Source organism: Cyprinodon tularosa, unplaced genomic scaffold, assembly GCF_016077235.1.
Source record: "Cyprinodon tularosa strain WSP-4 unplaced genomic scaffold, ASM1607723v1 ctg500, whole genome shotgun sequence".
NCBI lineage: Eukaryota > Metazoa > Chordata > Actinopteri > Cyprinodontiformes > Cyprinodontidae > Cyprinodon > Cyprinodon tularosa.
Window position 1 is genome coordinate 33,084 of NW_024039231.1, and position 19,931 is coordinate 53,014.

Consider the following 19,931-nt stretch of genomic DNA (forward strand, 5'->3'; position numbering starts at 1 on the left):
AAAGACTGCTATCAAAAGGGCAAAATCCAAACACTCGACTAAAATTAACAAATCCAAACTTGCAATGAATCAGATGAATTAATAAAAAGGCAGGATCTGACAACAAAGAAGGAAATGATGAAAACACAAACTTAATACGCTTTCTGTTTGTGTTGCAAAGTTTAAGTTTTCCTAAAAACATAATATCTGTTATACCTCAATTTCTGCAGGTACTCCCTAGTTTTCTAACTAAACTTTATGTAGGCAGGTTGTGTTTGGTCCTAAAAAACAGATATTTTACACAAGTTTTTAAACTTTATAACTTAAGCAGTAAAAAATCTATGATTATAGTATTGGCTTTGAACAATTTCATAATCACAAAGGAATAAAATTAAATTACTGCTTAAATGTGTGCAAGAAATACTTTGTTTTGTTAGCATCATCGGAACCAAAAAAGATTTATACTTAAAAAGTGGAAATCTATGGAGCCTCCAAATAAGAAACATTGGATCAACAAAATGTTGTAAACTACTCCTGAAAAAATTCTCCATTTGGTGCGTGGGACATTGGCTAAATTTGACCGGATATGGAGTCCCTTCCTGGACATTCTAACTAGATTAGACCTGAGAGACTTATAAGTATTGATTTTTACTGTCTTGTTTCAATTATTCCAATATTTGTTTTGTGACCTTTTCTCTTAATTTTGACCTTTCAAAAATAAGGTTAATGCTTAGTATAATATTACATGTGTTACTACATGGAGAAAGTGTTTTTTTGTGCTTCCAAAAATAGAACACCATTGTACTTTTGATGTAGCTTTTATATGGGCATACATTCTGAATAAATATATATATATATGCCAAAATTAAATTACTGCCGTTATGAAATGGTGCAGAATATAGCAGCTCTAAAGTGGACCACAATTAACAGTAGTCGATAGTTTTTAAGTTAAACTTTGTCTTTAGTTTTCGAGACTTACAAAATAAGAAGTAGAGTTGTTCTGATGCTCAGGGGTCAAAGTTCGCTGTTGACTTTTAGACAACTATCAGCTGTTTGGCTCCAAGAAGGAAGGTCTCAATGATTTCTGGATTAATATGTAACTTATCTTGCTTTTACACAGTCATCTAGTAATGTTGTCAGTTGTTAATGATAATTAAAACCTTCAGCACAGTGAGCTGTCCTGTAACTGAAGCCGTATTTATAGGACTGAATGAACTGTGACAAGGTGTTGATCCCTCCACCCCCAGCAAACACCCCCAGACAAATCCCCTCTTTATCTGCTGTCTTGTGGGAGCACTAATAGGCTCCGTGCAGAGTAATGTGACCAATTGAATCGTCGTGGCCCTGGAGTTTGACGCTGCACATCACAGTGGAGCACGCAGCAGCACGCTCAGTCACACTCAGACACAATCCTCACTGGAGAGGTCTTTTTCCACTCTTTTTCTGTTGGACGCCTTTTGGGATTTTAAGCCCCCTCTTCCAAGGAATCAGTGGCACTCTCTGATGTGCCTCAGTCCTTTGTCTGCATAACAGACTCAGAGCCAGACTGAGGGGAACAGGTCAAAGGGCTCCAGTTTAGCCCCGACTGCAGCTCTAGGTGAGTACTAACTTCATTATGATGCTGTCTTCTGGTGAGGCTCTGATACCTGGATGAAATCTTCCGCTATCTAATCAGTCAGAGCTAACAAGTTTTTACGGAGAGAAAGGGGACTTTTGTTGCATTTTGATTTCACGCTATCAAAAAAATATTTTCTGCTTAGTTAGGCTGTCTAGTTAGAACAACTTGTATAAACCAACCAAAAAACAAGTATTTAATCCAACTACAAACAGAAAACAAGCACCAGTATTCATCTTTAAATAAAACAGTTTGATATGTTGCAATGCAGACCGGCTTTTGTTTTGCTAAAGTAAAAAAAATGTAGCAGAGGAACAGCTGATCACACATTACATAAACCACAGTATGAGCACAGAGTAATCAACACACTTTTTCCTATGTACTGCATGTTTCATGCAGAATTTATTGAAATGGTCGAAAATGTGACGACATTACATGAAATACTGAGGGGCTAGAGATGACGACAGTAAACATTTCTTTATCTAACTGCCAGTGAGGCGGTTAGTGAAATTTAACCAAAGTCGATAAAGAGGACAAGAATGTTAGGTTTGATATTTTATGTCGAATTTATGTTTTCCCAGTGTGTTACGGACTTTTTCTGAGAAGCTGTGGTTGAGTTCGTAGCCTTAAAGTCAAACCCATCCAAGTGCATTCTGTCTTATGTTGTTACAAATGCTTAATCCACAGAAATCCTCTAAAAATATATGAAAGGGTCTCCTAATCCTGGCAGGAATCCATAGTAAATCAGTTTATATTTGAATAATTTAATACATATGTCTGATAACCTTTGATTGTTTGATGGAAGATCAATGCTTGAGTTCACTGAAGAACCCTGAAGATCTTAAGTTCTTTAGGCCTCACTGCCTCAGTTAAGGTCAGGGGTCGTGGTTCAACAATAAGAAAGATGCTGTGCAGAAATGGTCTCCATGGGAGAGTTTCCAGGACAGAAACGCTGCTGAACAAAGAGAACACAAAGACCCGTCGAACATTTACTGAAAGATCCTGATGATCTGACAAAACTGGACCTTTTTGAAGGTTGTGGACCTGTTGCGTCTTTTATAAAATAATAAAAAGAACCCTGATCATTTAAACAATACAGAATCCCATAGAGTGTTTAGTTTGATCGTTTTAACGTACATTTTCCTTAAATGTCAGTGAGTTTAAACTATAATGAAAAATAGAGATGATTTCAGTTCTATTCTATTCTGCTCTAACATAGTGATCATCAGACATGTTTTACATTTTATGTCATTTTTCTAACAGAAAGGTCATTAACCTTATTAAGCAGATTTCTTTAGCTAACTAATTGGTCTGATTATTTATGAAAATCTACAGCTGGTTATAGAAAAATGATCAGCAACATTTAATTGTGTGATGACACAAAGCAGAAGAGAAAGTTTATAGGGAAAATCCTCTTTTACTGCGCCATCTGATGTTTGGGCAGGAGTCAGATCCTGACATCCTGTATGCAAAGCTGGGAATCAAGCTCTCATCTGCGTTCACATGGCTGGTTCCGTCAGAACTGGGATCCAGTGGACTGGAAACTGAACCATGTGACAGTCTTGCTGAGTGTTATCCAACTATTGTTTTTCTGAGAAGAGGAAATGTCCTCACTAAAGCAACTCCAAATTCAATCTAAACACAGAAGCTTTGAAGAATGAGTTTAAGCTTTGAAAATCAGAAAAGCTTCTAACCTGACATTGATGAAGGTGGTTTGATTTGTGAAATGGGTTGATTTGTTATTTGTGAAGAGTCATACAGCCATGCAGGGAAAGCTCCCTGCAAGACGCATTCCTACTCTGCATGTCACTTTGTTGCTCAGACTGCCTCCCAGCTGAGAGCCGCTCTAATCTCCTGGCAACAATATTGACATAGAAATAGAAACTCTGCAGAATGCAGAGGTCTAGCTGTCAGACTGTCAGGACTGCCGGTACATACATCTCCTCCAGCTGCTTGATTCAAACATGGCTGTTGTGTAGATTGAGCCTAAATTTGTGAATCTGATTTAGTCAATTAGTCCAGTAAAAAAAAAAAATCAGCATCTGAGATTCATTAGGTCTAAAACTAATCCCAAGGCTAGATGTACTGAAAACAGAGCAGTGCTGTAGTTTAATTACCCTATATCATTGCTAACTTTTGTAATGAAAAGCACGTGTTTCATACTGTTAGCATTTTGCACTTTCAGTTCACATCACATCAACAAACTATAAATACATTTGATGACAGAGTGCAGGCTCATAGGGACACCACAGGCTGCGAACCCCAAGAACAGTTCTCATTTGTTTATTTAAGGACATACATACATTCAAACATACATACAATACATTCAGCATTGCTTCATAAACGTTGTAGATGATCTGAGAAACAATAAATATCTACTATGAAACCTGTCTCCTATATTATACCTAAAGGATTAAAAAAGAAAAAAATAAATCTGAAATTTCAATATAAAAGAAAAAAGACATGTCTTGTTGGAGTATTTCAGCCCAATTCAGTTTATTTATGAAGCCCCAATTCACAACACATGTCATCTCAAGGCACGTTACAGTTCAACCAGATCATCCAGTCAAATCGATTCAAAGTTTTCTATCTAAGGAAAACCAGTTGACTGCATCGACTCATTGACTCAAATGCAGTCCCTCACACTACGTGTGCTTGTAGCGACAGTGGAGAGGAAAAACTTCCTTTTAACAGGTAGAAACCTTCGGAAGAACCAGACTCAGTGTGAGCAGCCATCTGCTGAGGCCGACTGGGGTTCAAGGAGACAGAAGCAATGATAAAAAAGGCAACTGTAATATGGGGCCCCGTCCAGGAAACACACAGCCAGGCAGACGAGCACCGAGCCAGCTCCCATGTCAGAGGATGAAGAGAGCACATCCAGTTAGTCACAGTCAGAGAAACAGGACTACACTGAAAAACAGGCCGATCTCCAACATCTATAAACAAAGATGTTGATGTTGAGCATAAAGAATATGCATTTGTATCACAGTAGGTATGTGTCCAAATATGCAGATGCACAAAAACATGCCTGTATTCACCTGCGTGAATAAATAAACACACATGTTCAGACCCAGTCCACTAGCACAGTTCTAAGGTAAAACCCTGTTTTTAACACATTTTTAAAGTCTGTTATTGGACTAAAGTGGGACAAAATCAGACCAACCAAACACAGCCCAATTTTCATTAAGTATTTCTGAATCAAGACTATGATGGGCCAACCAGATTTTGCCTAAAAAACTAATGTCTTAATGATGTTTGGGGTTTAGGGGGGTAAGATTCTTAATTTTAGAATTATATGAAATAAATTGTAAGGATTCTGGTGAAGCAACATTTGCTGAGCTTACTGGCAGTTCTTTTTTTTTCTGTTACATTACAATTACTGTCTGTAGATTAAAATGCCATCTAACAGGTTTCTGATCCAATTTAATTCCTGTTTACATAATGTTCTTGGTAGTTTGAAGGTTTTCTTTAGCCTGGCCCCCAAACTGTTCTACAACAGGATAAATGGTCAAATATTATTGTATGCAAAAACTACTGGGCTGAGAGGTACACCTGGGGAAACAGGTCTAATTGGGGTTTACAGTTTTACAAAGTTAATTAATTTAATATTAAGTGAGTTCTTGGGATGAGGTTTTCATCAACGTTACTCTTTAATGAGAAAAATATTTAGGTCTTGTAGTTGTTTTATTTTCCTGGTTAGATGTAAAACATTAATTCAATTCAGTTTATTTATATAGCGCCAATTCACAACACGTCATCTCAAGGCCCTTTACAGTTCAACCAGATCATACAGTCAAATTGATTCAAAGTTTTATATCTAAGGAAAACCAGTTGATTGCATCGACTCATTGACTTGAAGGCAATCCCCCCAACCAAGCATGCTTATAGCGACAGTGGAGAGAAAAATATCCCCTTAAACAGGAAGAAACCTCCAGCAGAAACAGACTCAGTGTGAGCGGCCATCTGCTGAGGCCGACAGAAAAAGACATTATATGTTCCCTTCAAAAATAATGTATCTTCTTGGATAACTCAGCAGTTTTTGCACATACATTTGTCTTCTGGCAGTTACCCTGCAGCTGTCAGGTAATTATGCTCCTCCCATGCATAAGCTAAAATGGGAGGGTGCAAAGATTAAGCCTTGAGGCATTCCCATTTTAAAATTTGGTCAGATGAATGAGTGGAATTTATTAGTTTATTCAAGATAATTTCAACATTCAAGACTGTTTTATTCTCTCTGTAAGATAACAATTTTTCTGTCTGTTGAGTGCTTTGGTCTAAATCCAAATGGTTTGTGTTGCAGCTTAAGGTTTGTTTGTTTCAAGTGAAAAGGCTGTGCTATTAAATTTATTTTTGTTTTCATTTCTTTTTCAGGGTCAATTTCATTTGCCCTGTTTGAGATCTGCCAGCAACCATGACCACCAAGTCCAACAGCAGTGTTCTGGCTGGCAAAGCCTCCTCCTACCCTCTATTGTCGTCTCCAGCTCGTCAACGTCTAGTTGCCAAGGACGGACACTTTACAATCAATGCCCCTGCCTGCCCCTCAAACTCATGGCGTAAAAACTGGGGCAGAGTCTGGCTGCTGGTGCTGCAGGATTTGTGGGGACTGTTGGTTAGTCTGCGCTGGAGATGGGTTCTCCTTGCCTTCTGTGCGTCCTTCATTGCCCACTGGCTTTTGTTCGCCTGCTTGTGGTACTTGCTGGCCCATCTCAATGGAGACCTTGCTGTGAAAAATCATGACGACCCACCACAGGATCACGTGGTTTGCGTGAAACATATTACAAGTTTCACTGCCGCCTTTTCCTTTTCTCTTGAGACACAGTTGACCATCGGCTATGGCACCATGTTCCCCAGTGGAGACTGTCCCAGTGCCATAGCACTGCTTGCTGTGCAGATGCTGCTGGGACTCATGCTGGAAGCCTTCATCACAGGTAAAACCTCTGACTTAAACCTTAGAGGCACTCTATCCCAGATTTAGCTGACATATCTGCGCCAACACTTTTTCACATATACAGGATGTTATGCAGATAAAACAAAGTTAAGAAAATAATAAAATCTCTTTTCAGGCCATAAAACACAAAAAAATGAAAGGCAAATTAATGACTGAAATGTTGGAAAGATGATACAATTCAAAACTTAATTGTATTTTACCAGGATTGTGTACGACAGATCAACAAAATGGAATAAAACGATACTTCGCTTTCATTTTTATTTTACATGTGAAAAGGGAAAAAAATTATATTTTGATACTTGCATGTTCTTTTTTAAGCAGCTTTTGAACATCTAAAGAGAAAACCTCAAGTTCAGTCAGACTGGAAGGAAAATATCTGAACACAAATTCTAAAGCCACAGATTCTGAATGAAGCAGTGGCTTTAAAACACTCTGAACCATTAGTTGGAAATCAGGACTAGCATTCAGGGAAGTGACACTAAGAGCTAAAGAGAAGCGCCATCTCCTGGTCAGATCCTGTAATTCAGTGAAAGGGTGGAGTCAGAGTAAAAAATATGAATGTCCAGGAGAAGGCCAGTGGCTGGAAGTTGGGGGGGGGGTTTTGCCGGCAGTCGCAGGGGAGTAGGCTGCCATTCGGCTGGCGTTTGACTGGGAAGGGCGGTTTTGAATGGCTGCCACTCTACAAAGCTGGAAAGAACGACCACAGTCAGTCAGTCAATCAGTCAGTCTGTCAGCTCTGTTCAGTTTTATTCAGTTTGGCTCTTTGGCCTCAATTAATAACATGTCATCGTTACAGATTAAATTCCTTCGAACCATCTAGACAGACCAGTTCAAAGTTTTCTGTTCATTGCTTTGACAGCATCCTGCAGAGAAACATCAGCTGTACTGCTGCCATCAAATCCCCTGATTAGAGATGATAGAGCTGGGCCTGTTTTTCAGTGCTTAGTCCTGTGTCTGTCCTAGACATATCTATGGGCTCAGCTTTTGCTGTGACTTACTGTTGGCACTACATTTCATCCCTTTTGTGAGAAAACTGGCTCAGAGCTCATCTTCTTAAGAGTTTTTTGTCCTGGACAGAGCCACCTAAGAAGCTTGTTGCAGCACTTTGCACAGCAAAAAAAAGTGATATGTGTAGTTGGCCAAACCCCTTCAAAGTCATACTGTAGATATTTGATAGAAATATTTGAGCGAAATGCGAAAATATAGATCAAAGCTGCATTGATTCATTGAATTGGTGAGGACTCTTTAGCCAAAGTGGGCATGCATCAGTAATCGCCATGATAAGTGCTGTCCAATTAGTACTGGCAGCAAAGAAACAGGCCAGAAAGTGAGCTTGTTTGGGAGCTCATAAGGTAACTAAGGAGCACGATGTCCCACCATCCCTTGGATGACATGAAAATTAAAATCCTGCTATCATTTGTTCATTTTTAAATGTTGAATGTTTTTTAATTTTAATTGAAAAATTTAATGTTTTTTCAAAAGTCATTTTACAAAATAATGTTGAAAAATGGGGAGCATTTTTTTTTATTACTCATTGTCATACAAATAAATAAATAAGCGGAAAAGAGCCTGTACATTCATGTGTCTTTACATTTTTTTAGGCTCTTATCTCATCTACAGGTGCTGGTCATAAAATTAGAATATCATGAAAAAGTAGATTGATTTCAGTAATTCCATTTAAAAAGTGAAACTTGTATATTATATTCATACATTACATACAAACTCATATATTTCAGATGTTTATTTTGTTTAATTTTGATGATTACAAATGACAACAAATGAAAATCTCAAATTCATCATATCAGAAAATTAGAATATTGTGAAAAGGTTCAAAATTGATGGCCCCTGGTGCCACACTCTAATCAGCTAATTAACTCAAACCACCTGCAAAAGCCTTTAAATGGTCTTTCAGTCTAGTTCTATAGGCTACACAATCATGGGGAAGACTGCTGACTTGACAGTTGTCCAAAAGACGACCATCGACACCTTGCACAAGGAGGGCAAGACACAAAAGGTCATCGCTAAAGAGGCTGGCTGTTCACAGAGCTCAGTGTCCAAGCACATTAATAGAGAGGCGAAGGGAAGGAAAAGATGTGGTCGAAAAAAGTGTACAAGCAAGAGAGATAACCGCACCCTGGAGAGGATTGTGAAACAAAACCCCTTCAAAAATGTGGGGGAGATTCACAAAGAGTGGACTGCAGCTGGAGTGAGTGCTTCAAGAACCACCACACACAGACGTATGAAAGACATGGGTTTCTGCTGTCGCATTCCTTGTGTCAAGCCACTCTTGAACCATAGACAGCGTCAGAAGCGTCTTGCCTGGGCTAAAGAGAAACAGGACTGGACTGCTGGTGAGTGGTCCAAAGTCATGTTCTCTGATGAAAGTAAATTTTGCATTTCCTTTGGAAATCAAGGTCCCAGAGTCTGGAGGAAAAGAAGAGAGGCACTTCATCCACGTTGCTTGAAGTCCAGTGTAAAGTTTCCACAGTCAGTGCTGGTGTTGGTCCATTGTGTTTTCTGAGGTCCAGGGTCAACGCAGCCACATACCAGGAAGTTTTAGAGCACTTCATGCTTCCTGCAGCTGACCAACTTTTTGGAGATGCAGATTTCATTTTCCAACAGGACTTGGCACCTGCACACAGTGCCAAAGCTACCAGTACCTGGTTGAAGGACCATGGTATCCCTGTTCTTAATTGGCCAGCAAACTCTCCTGACCTTAACCCCATAGAAAATCTATGGGGTATTGTGAAGAAGAAGATGCAATACACCAGACCCAACAATTCAGAAGAGCTAAAAGCCACTATTAGAGCAACCTGGGCTATCATAACACCTGAGCAGTGCCACAGACTGATCGACTCCATGCCACGCCGCATTGCTGCAGTAATACAGGCCAAAGGAGGCCCAACTAAATACTGAGTGCTGTACATGCTCATACTTTTCATGTTCATACTTTTCAGTTGGCCAACATTTCTATAAATCCTTTGTTTTTATTGGTCTTCAGTAATATTCTAATTTTCTGATATGATGAATTTGAGATTTTCATTTGTTGTCATTTGTAATCATCAAAATTAAACAAAATAAACATCTGAAATATATGAGTTTGTATGTAATGTATGAATATAATATACAAGTTTCACTTTTTAAATGGAATTACTGAAATCAATCTACTTTTTCATGATATTCTAATTTTATGACCAGCACCTGTATACGAGTACGATTACAAATACCTCAGCCTGCTGGGTGTAAACAATAAGCTGTGAACAATAAGGTGTTCTGCTATATCATCTGCTCCATACTCCCAAATACTCCCAAAACAAAATCACTATGAACTCAATTTAATAATAAAGTTATTAGTAAATGTTTAAGTTGTGTTTGGATGAAGGTGTAAATTTAAACAACATTGCCCTTTCAGAAAAAAAAAGTTTAAAAGAAATGTTATACAGCCCATCAAAGACTGGTAGAGGTGCAAAAAGAAATAGTTCCACAGGAAAAGAAATCTTTGTATTTCTGGCTGTCACAGTAGAACAATGAAATTGTCACAGGTTGGTGAAAGATGTGTGACGCTGTTTTTTTGCTCTTATCAAACAGACAGCATTCAGCTGTGAACCACCCACTGCATGCTGTAGGTCTTAGCAGGAGGGAGTCAGCAAGACCACGTCATCTGCTTAAAGCAGGGACAAAATCTGCTGCTCCCAAAACCAGACCAGTGGTTTAAAGTAACAAAGTACATTTACTTGATTACTCTACTTAAAGCTACAGTGTGTAATAATTACAGGGATATACAGTCAGAAATGTAATATATTATACATAACTATGTTATTTATCATCATCTACGAGCTCAGCCTCTTAACCTTAATATTTGCTTTGCCTTAGAATTCGTTATTTATAATTACATAGGAGCGGGTCTCGCAGCCATGGAGGCAGACATCTTTGCGCTACGGCAGCGCAGAGCCAACAAACTAGCGATTGCGAGATCGCCCATTACGCTCGAAAGTAACTACAGCAAGTTGAGAGAGATGAACTGAGACGGTACTGAACAATAGATGGCAGTATTATGCCTGAGAATACTATCTGTAAAATTATCTATGTAAACAAACCTCATCACTTGAGAAGGTAGGTGATGCGGACGTTGTGGAAGACATTTTGTCCCGTAACGCTCGCCGCACTGTTGGGGGGGAGAAGCGGTGGGGGGGAGATGTTCATGTTGCTGCGGTCTGCAGTCTGGACGTTAGATGTCGCTAAAAATTACACACTGTAGCTTTAAGTACTTAAAAAATATATATACATATCTGTACTTTACTTGGGTCATTTTTTGAGGGAGCACTTATAACTTTCACTTCACTCCATTTTGAGGAAGCTGCTGTTATTTTAGTTCCTTTTGGCTCACCTTAGCTTTGTTATCTGCTGCTGCTGTTTTTCTCTCTTGAAAAGCATCTCATCATGTAAGACAACAGCCCTTAGGACTGAATTTGGACTCCACTGTTTCAGAGATTTGCATGACGGTCCACAAATGTGAGAAACTCAGCGCAGATATTATTTGTAGTTTATAAATTTTATCAAGGTGCGAGTTGATTCCATGTGGCCAAGCTGTTCAGTAGGACTAGTTCTCAAAACAGAGTAGCGGTTTCACTATTCCTTAGTGAAAGTGTGAGGAGAATCTAGACACTCCTTTTTTCTTTTTGGTTTGTTTTTGAATAAGAAATAATAACCATAATAGCTGTCCTTAGTTTTTGTTGGATTTTTATGCTTAAGTTCTTTTCCAAGTGGTCTAGAATCTGTAGCAGGTGGTTCTACTCATCAATATATCTGGTGGTTTGGGAAAGTTAAAAGATTCTTTAAATTATTTTGAAAATTATACAGAAATGTACTAATATTAGAAAATTTAATTTATATTTTTGAAAACTTAAGTACTATAAAATGCATGCACTTTTGAATACTAAAGTATTTCCAAAAGTGAGTACCCTCAAACTTTAACCTGATTACATTACTGACTGAGTAACCTTTACTTGTTGTTTTGTAATGTTTAACTATTAGTATCAATACTTTACTCATGTGCTACTGTTGAGTACTTCATCCAGCACTGAATCAGATCACCTCTGGTGCACATCTAAAGACTGTGCCAACATATGCCCAGAAAAAGGTTCACCTCCATGCCTTACTTGAACAGAGACCAGATGGCCTCTAAATTAATGTCCCTAGACTCTGTACTCCTGAAATGCCCTGCAGAATGGCACCTCCTCCATCAAAGACCAGGAGCCAGTGATTAATTAGCTGGTCGGGCACGAATGTGCAGTGGAGATCGATGGACACCTATCAAAATGATGATCGTCAGAAATCTCTGCTCTCTTTTGGAATCAAAATTGTGTTTCTGATAGGACCATATCGGATTTTAATCTTAACTCTGTGATGCTTACATGAAACATTTTGATCTGATCTGGCCTTCAATCCGATTATTTATGTCCATGTAATTGTAGCTACTGTCTTTGACCGCCAAGTGATGTTAAAGAGCGGTGTTAGCAGTGACACCCTAACAATACCCAGATTCCTGAGGTACTCAGGGTGAATATTATCCATCCTGAAGCACAATTAACACAGATATAGCAGCATGTCAAAATGTATACATGACAAGGAGCCATGACAACATACCTTTCAAGGCGTCCAAAAGCCGTATTATAAATCCTATCTTCAATTGTTTGTACTCCATTCTTCCATAAGGGTCCACAAATTAAAAGTAATCCAGCATATTCATAAAAAAAACATTCCATTTTAGGTAGTACGAAAAATATTTTCAGTTTTTTGACATCAGAAAAGTTAGCTGATCATAGCTAATGCTTAGCATCTTGCTAATAAAACCCAAACGTTTGCCTTCAATGTTTGGTCTTTTTTTTTTTACATCGTCCTCCTACCTATAAGACAAAATTGTTTGTTCTTTTATATGACTCTATTTGGGTGGAGTTTCGGACACAGCCTTTTGATTTAGACGCGACTTCCAGTTTAGAATACAATAAATTAACCTTTATCAATCCTCTAGAGGGGAAATTCATTTGCCACCACCCAACATCACATCACTATTGTTAGTGGATGACATAAAAAAACACACACAGAAAAATCTGAAAGTTTTAAGAATGAAAGACCTTCTGAAGCATTCAGTGGAACACTGAGGCAAAACAAAACTTTGGCTAAAAGAGTTTTTAAGACTATTAAAACTTTGTATAGAGGATGGTTTCTTAGGAATTCCGCTGTTCTCAGCTTAGAACTCAGTGTCTTTCGAGTACAGCGCATCAGGGTAGGCGCCAAACATCCTTAGCTTTTTTGATCATTTTGTTTATTCTGTTTTATCGTCTATGCAGATGCTGCTCACTGAACACAACACTGTATAAAATGCTAGCTAGCATTTACTGATAAAAGGATACGACTGACTTTAAATTATCTAAGTTTCCACAGGAAGAAGAGCCTTTTCTGGGACCGCCTCTGTATTCTTTCTAAGGCGCCGTTTATTATCCAGGAAAACACGCAGATATTTAGAATAAAACTAAAACAACTTTTATTGTCATTGAAGATTCTCAGTCATCCAGGTCATCGTCACAGAGTGAATACAAAACTAAATTTTGTTTTATTCAGCTTTCATGACATTAAAAAAAACAACCTCTTTCATATGTAAGTTCAGAATATTAAATATATATTTGTGCAAACAAGCAGTATTTTGGATTGGTGTTGGGAATGTGATGCAGAGTCTGTGACATGATTTGGAGTTTTCTCAACATTTCAGCAGTCTAATGGCAGCGGGGAAGAAGCTGTTTCGGAATCTGTTGGACCTGCATCCAATGCTTTGAAGCCTCTTCCCAGGGGACAGCAGGGAGAACAGTCCATGTTGGGGGGTTGAGGGGTCATTGATAATGTCACAGGTTCAGGACCAGCAGCGCTGGGATGAAACGTCTTTAATGGAAGGAAGAGGAGCCCCCATGATCCTCTCTGCTGTTCTCACCACTTACCTCACCTTCTTCCAGTCTGAGGCGCTGCAGCCTCCACACCACACAGTGAGACAGCTGGTCAGAATGCTCTCTATGGCGCTTCTGTAGAAGGTCATGAAGATAGGTGGGGGAAGGTGGGCTCTCCTCATCCTCAGCTGGAAGTTCATGCGCTTTTGTGCCCTTTTGACCGGTGAGGTGGTGTTCACAGTGCAGATGAGGTAGTCTTTGATGTGCACCCCCAGAAATTTGGTGCTGCTGAGCTATTGATAAGCAGTGGAGGGTTGTTAGGCCAGTTCTTGATGATGATCTCCTTCATCTTCTCTACATTCATTGTCCGGCTGTTGTCTCAGCACCAGCTGCTCCACCTCCTCTCTGTAGTCCAGGTCGTTGTCATCTCTGATGAGGCCCACCACTGTGGTATCGTCTGTAAACTTCACGATGTGATTGGTGGTGAGCCTGGGGTCATGTGTCATCAGAGTGAATAGCAGGGGGCTCAGGACACAGCCCTGAGGGGAGCCTGTGTTTAGGGTGATGACATCAGAGGTGTTCTGTCTAACCCAGACTGACTGAGGTCTTTTTGTAAGGAAGGCTAGCAGCCAATTGCAGAGGGGTGTATTGAAGCCCAGCTGTTACGGTTTTCCTATCAGATGCTGTGGGATGATGATTTTGAAAGCTGAACTGAAGTCCAGGAACAGCATCCATACACGGGTGTTCTTCTCCTACGTGTGCTAGGCTCAGGTGAAGAGCAGTGGAGATGGCGTCCTCAGTGTAGAGGTTTCAACTGTAGGTGACTGGAACGGGTCGAATGTTGGGGGGAGACTGGAGTGTGGACTGTTCTTTAACCACCTTTTCGAAGCACTTAAACATACAGTAGCCATTCAAAATTTACCCACTTTCCTTGATGGACCCCTGGCCGGTCCTTGGCTGGTCGCCTACAATTCCTTTTTAAACATCAATCTTTGTACTAAAATAATCTGTCATGATTTGTGGACATTACGATCTAAAGAGAAGTGTTGTCTCCTGGTCAGACCCTGTCAGTGAAGGGATGGAGTTAGAGTAAAAAAATTGCATGCTCAGGAGAAGGCCAGTGGCTGGAAGTTGGATGGGATTTCACTGGGAACTGCAGGGAAGCGGGCTTCCATCCGGCTAGCGCTTGACCGGGAAGGGCCATTTTGTATGGCTGCTACTGTAATAGGAGTCAGTGCGACAGGCAGGGAGTCATTGAGTGAGGTTATCTGAGGCTTCTTTGGGACCGGAATGATGGTGGCAGACTTAAAGTATGCTGGTATTTTGGATTTTAACAAGGTGTTAGAAATGTCTGTGAGGACACCAGCCAGCTGACCTGCACATCCCTGCTACAACCGCCCAGGTATGTAATTGAGGCTTGGAGCCTTTCTTGGGTTGACTCATCAGAGTTTTCCGCACATCAGCTATGACAAGGTTGAGTGCATCCTATCCCTGGTGTGGAATGGCATTCACTGTGCTGTTTAGTGCCTCAAACCTTCTAAAGAAGTTGTTCAAGTCATGTTAGAAGTCAGCATTAGCTGCATTTAACAGGGTATGGGTATGTTGTAGTCAGTAATCACTTGTATGCCTTGCCAGATCCTCCTGGTGTTGCTGGCATCATGGAAGAGATCCTGGATCTTCCAGCTGTGGTTCTGCTTCGCTGCTGTGATTGCACGGTTCAAGTTGGCACCCGCTGTCCTCAGTGCCTCTCTGTCACCAGACCTGAGTTCCATACTTTTAGTGATTTCTGAACCTTCCCATTCATTCAGGGTCGTTGATTGGCCCAGGTAGTGATGTTCTCTGTGATGCTGAAGTCTTGAATGCATTTGTTGATGTTGGCTGACACAGCCATGGCATACTCATCTATATTTATTTTGTGTCATAAGTTACTGAAGCTTCGAACGTGTTCCAGTCAGAACATTCAAAACAATCCTGGAGTTTCTCCATGGCACCCTCAGACCACACTTAGACTTCCTTAACTGTTGGTTCCACCCTGATTAGCTGGGGCCTGTACACAGGAGGGAGCATACTCTTTAAGTCAGCCTGGTTAAAAATGTATAGGTTTAAACCACCTCAGTCTGTTTTTCTTGAATAAAAACAGGTAAAAAAAAATATCCTCTTGGTTACTCCTTTAAATGTTGTTTAGCTCTTTTATCTTTGCAAAGTTAAATTTTAAATAAATTGGAACATCCTAGCTGACAAGAGATGACTCTGCCTCTCTGTATGTGCGATCACCTCAAGTAAGCAGACCCACCAGGGCAATGTCATCCCAGTACTTCTGCAACAGATAGATGGCTGACTGGTTCTATAATCAGCAGTAGCCTGTATGTAGGACATGGAAATGGTGACAAAACTTTTTCCTGTGGAGCTTCTGTATTTGTTTAGATAAAGTCAGACTGCTTAACTCCAAGTTTTAAATACTGGGGCCAAGCCGGAAAAAGGCTCAAGTTTTATTATAGGGTAAAATCATTCGACTTAATTGCCAAGTGGCTGAATGGTATTAAAAAAAGAAAAGTCATAAAACATAATCCATATGGAACTGGCCTTAGTTTCAAGAAGCATGTATATATTGGCAGCATCATTAGCAATGCATCATCCACACCCACACCTTCTCTAAGCAAACTTTAGGGGATTTTCAAAGACTAACACTTGGCTACTATTGTTAGAAACAACTTTACTTAGAAGCATTTCATAGTGTGTGATGTCAGACTTATGGGTCTAAGGTTAGACAGAGAGCTACTCATATTATGGTGTTTAGGAATGCTCTGCAGGTCTGCCATGGCCTCATGTCACTACACTTTGTGTGATCCACCGTTGCATGATGAACACCCACCAACATTATACCTCTTCAACCAAATGTATACCTGTATCTCAGCTGCTGCTCCGTCTCTGCAGGGGAAACTCTTCCCCTCCGCAGCAGAGAGAAAAGTATCATACTCCCCAATGCAATTGGGCCCATAGGCCCTCAAAAAAAAAAAAAAAAAAAAAAAGAGTTAGAGACCTCAAAAATAGGAATAATATCAATAACATGAACAACTAACTTACCATCAGAATTTGAAGAGTACTGCATACATCTTAATGAAAAATGCGTGTTAATTCCTTTCATATTAATTCCATCTTGCTTAGCTTCCTGCACTGCTAAAAATCTCCATGTAACAAAGTCTCACAATCTTAGAATTAGCCAAAAAAGGCCATTGTATCTTGTTTTGAGATTAATCTACAAACAAGAGAGGTTAGATTAGTCATTTTCTTTTTTGAAAATTCTACTGAAAAATAAGTGAAATAATTTGTGCAGTAAGACAATTGCACATGATAAGACGTTGTTCTGTGATTATATATTATCAGGAAGTCTTTATCAGGAAGTGCAATCGTCTTAAAGCCCTGGCAGAATAGTATATTTACTGGGTATATAATCTTTTAAAAAAAAGATTAATTTGACAGAATGTTCCCTTTATTAGAATAGCCTACTGCTCTCAAAACAACGTCAAAAATATTTGGCAAGAAAAAAGATTGTAAGACTTGGTTAGATGGACATTTCTTGCTGTGTGATCAGATTTGATCTGCAGTTTTCAAATCATCCCAGAAACAGTATTGTCTGGTGGAGTATTAAAGCTACAGTGTGTAATAATTACAGGGATATACAGTCAGAAATGTAATATATTATACATAACTATGTTATTTATCATCATCTACGAGCTCAGCCTCTTAACCTTAATATTTGCGTTGCCTTAGAATTCGTTATTTATATTTACATAGGAGCGGGTCTCGCAGCAATGGAGGCAGACATCTTTGCGCTACGGCAGCGCAGAGCCAACAAACTAGCGATTGTGAGATCGCCAAAACGTCACAACGATGTAGAAAAAATAACGGGTATATTTATTATCTTAAGTCTACATGAAATCTATATCCTACACAGACTAATGAAATACTATCTGTAAAATTATCTATGTAAACAAACCTCATCACTTGAGAAGGTAGGTGATGCGGACGTCGTGGAAGACATTTTGTCCCGTAACGCTCGCCATACTGTTGGGGGGTAGAAGCGGTGGGGGGGAGATGTTCATGTTGCTGCAGTCTGCAGTCTGACCGCTAGATGTCGCTAAAAGTTACACACTGTAGCTATAAATATTTTTTTACATTAGGTGGAAGATCCAGAACATTGATATGTTTCTCATATTCAATTAAGGAAATTTAGCTTGGATTTTACTGCTGTCATATCACTATGACAGTGTCCTAAAATGTCTTTATCTGAATTTGCAGGTGCATTTGTAGCCAAGATTGCACGTCCTCAGAAGCGAGCAGGAGTGATCCAGTTCAGTCCGCAGGCAGTAGTGGGCCAACACCAGGGCCAGACGTGTCTAATGATACGAGTCGCTAATCTTGTGCACCGACCTCTGGTAGACGTAAAGGTGAGTGCTGTGCTCTTCGAGGAACAAGAAGGTCAAGCTCTCCACCAGACTTCAATGGATTTCCACTTGGACCATTTAGGGCAACAGCCATGCCCCTTCTTTATCTTCCCGCTTACTTTTTATCACCCGCTGGACCGCCAGAGCCCTCTCTATCCTGCTCTGTGTGAAGGCACTTCTAACCACTTTGAGCTGGTCGTCTTCCTAACAGCGTTGCAAGAGGGGACTGGGGACTCCTGCCAGAAGAGGACCTCCTACTTACGCCAAGAAATTCAGTTTGACCGCCGATTTCTACCTGCCTTAGGGCTGGATGCTCGGGGCAGGTACCTAGTGAACAAAGAGCACTTTGACACCACCTGCTCGAAGGAGCCTTTGAACAAGGATTGTGTGGTGCAAATCAATGGTGATGACGCTGACAGGATGGAGTGAACATGAAAAACAGAAGCTCCAACTTGGACTGCAGGAGGGGTCATTTGCACACTGATATTTTGGTCAGGAGATTTCAAATAAATGTATTTTTTAACATGTCAAATTATGTCAGAAATAGGTGATGCTGTTTGTTCCAGTCATTAGTTCTACCTTCCTCTGTGCATTTTCAGTTTGAAGTCTCTGTGCAGCCTCAGCTTCTATCCTCACCTGCTTTCCTTGGTTCCCAGTTCATCCAAAACACAGTAAGATGCAAATACAGAAGGTATGACACAAGCAGAAATGTATGATCTGAAGCTGTAGACAGATATGCAAATGGCAGCCTAAATTCAGTCTGGACATTTTAAAGCGACGTGTGTCAGATATTAATCCCGTTTTCAGCCTTTCTTTGATATCTTCCTCTCTCTCTCTCTCCAACCTATTTGCTGTCTTTCTGCTCTTTAATAAAGCCCACTTGTGGCACAAAACTTAAAAAAAAAAGAAAAGAAAACACCACTACATCCATGTCTTAAATGACGTTGCTAACACCGGAGTGGCCTTCATAATGACTAATAGGCATATATGAATGATTAATTTGTATATTATTGATTTTCGCAGATTATGAAAATGTTTTGTATTATATTGAATTTTATTGTGTCTGAATATTTAGCCTAGAGATAGAATGTGAGAGTAAATCTTTATTTTCCAAATATTTTATTTACATGTTGCTTATTTGATGATCATCCTTTTTTTCTATAATGTTTCAAATAAATCATTTAGAGGCAGTGAAATCCTATTGAACCTCACGCTTTAGAGACTTTGTACATTGACTATAATGAGAAATAAACATTTTTAAAGAAACAGTGAGAAAGATTCTGATTCCTTTATCTTCTCTATCTTCATGTCTCTGTTGAATAGGTTGGCAGTGAGAAGAATGTTTTTATCTTCTCACTGCACTGTATTCTGCTGCCGTTTGACGCGGTATGATGTTTTAATAAGCTTATTGCATTTCTAATAGACTGTTAACCAAGATGGACCACATTGACAGGAGTGAAGCTGGGCCATGGCCGCCACTGCCAGGTGATTTCTGTGGAGATAATTCATCACCTCTGTAACAAGCAGTTACAGAAAACAGGGGCTGGAGGCAAAAATGCTCTAATTACTTATAAAAATGTAACATTTTAACTGTATGTATATTAACCGTAAAGTGAAAAAAAATATATATTCACATAAAATACCAATATTAAAGATGAAAAATGTATGGATTGTTTGATCGAATTTATTGATCTCACAGTGGAGAAATGTACTTGTTACATCAGCTCAATAGTCAAAAATAAGAATGGTATTAATGTATATATATATATATATATATATATATATATATATATATATATATATATATATATATATATATATATATGTATAAGATGAGGTGCCATAGACTCCGACGTGGATGGGTAAGCCCCTACACGGGATGTACCACCGAACCGTAATTGAAGTGGCAGGTATCAGGAAATCCTACCAATGGCTAGACAAAGCCGGACTGAAGGACAGCACAGAGTCATTCAACATGGCTGCACAGGAGCAGGCCCTAAGCACCA

General features: G+C 39.5%; 1 protein-coding gene across 1 annotated transcript; it reads left to right on the plus strand.

Annotated features, from left to right (window-relative positions):
• The first annotated feature begins 1,149 nt into the window (after positions 1 to 1,149).
• kcnj13 (potassium inwardly rectifying channel subfamily J member 13) lies at positions 1,150 to 19,197 on the plus strand. The gene is made up of 3 exons (XM_038302996.1): positions 1,150 to 1,576; positions 5,966 to 6,522; positions 17,780 to 19,197. Exons 2-3 carry the CDS (start codon positions 6,006 to 6,008, stop codon positions 18,352 to 18,354), a joined length of 1,092 nt encoding a protein of 363 aa, XP_038158924.1. The 5' UTR covers positions 1,150 to 1,576; positions 5,966 to 6,005; the 3' UTR covers positions 18,355 to 19,197.
• The last annotated feature ends 734 nt before the right edge of the window (positions 19,198 to 19,931 follow it).

What these genes read in the sequence shown, in the direction of transcription:
- kcnj13 (XM_038302996.1), top strand. Translation starts at nt 6,006, where the DNA reads ATGACCACCAAGTCCAACAGCAGTGTTCTGGCTGGCAAAGCCTCCTCC. An exon ending in GCTGGAAGCCTTCATCACAG is followed by an intron (nt 6,523 to 17,779) that starts GTAAAACCTCTG and finishes CTGAATTTGCAG; the next exon opens with GTGCATTTGTAGCCAAGATT.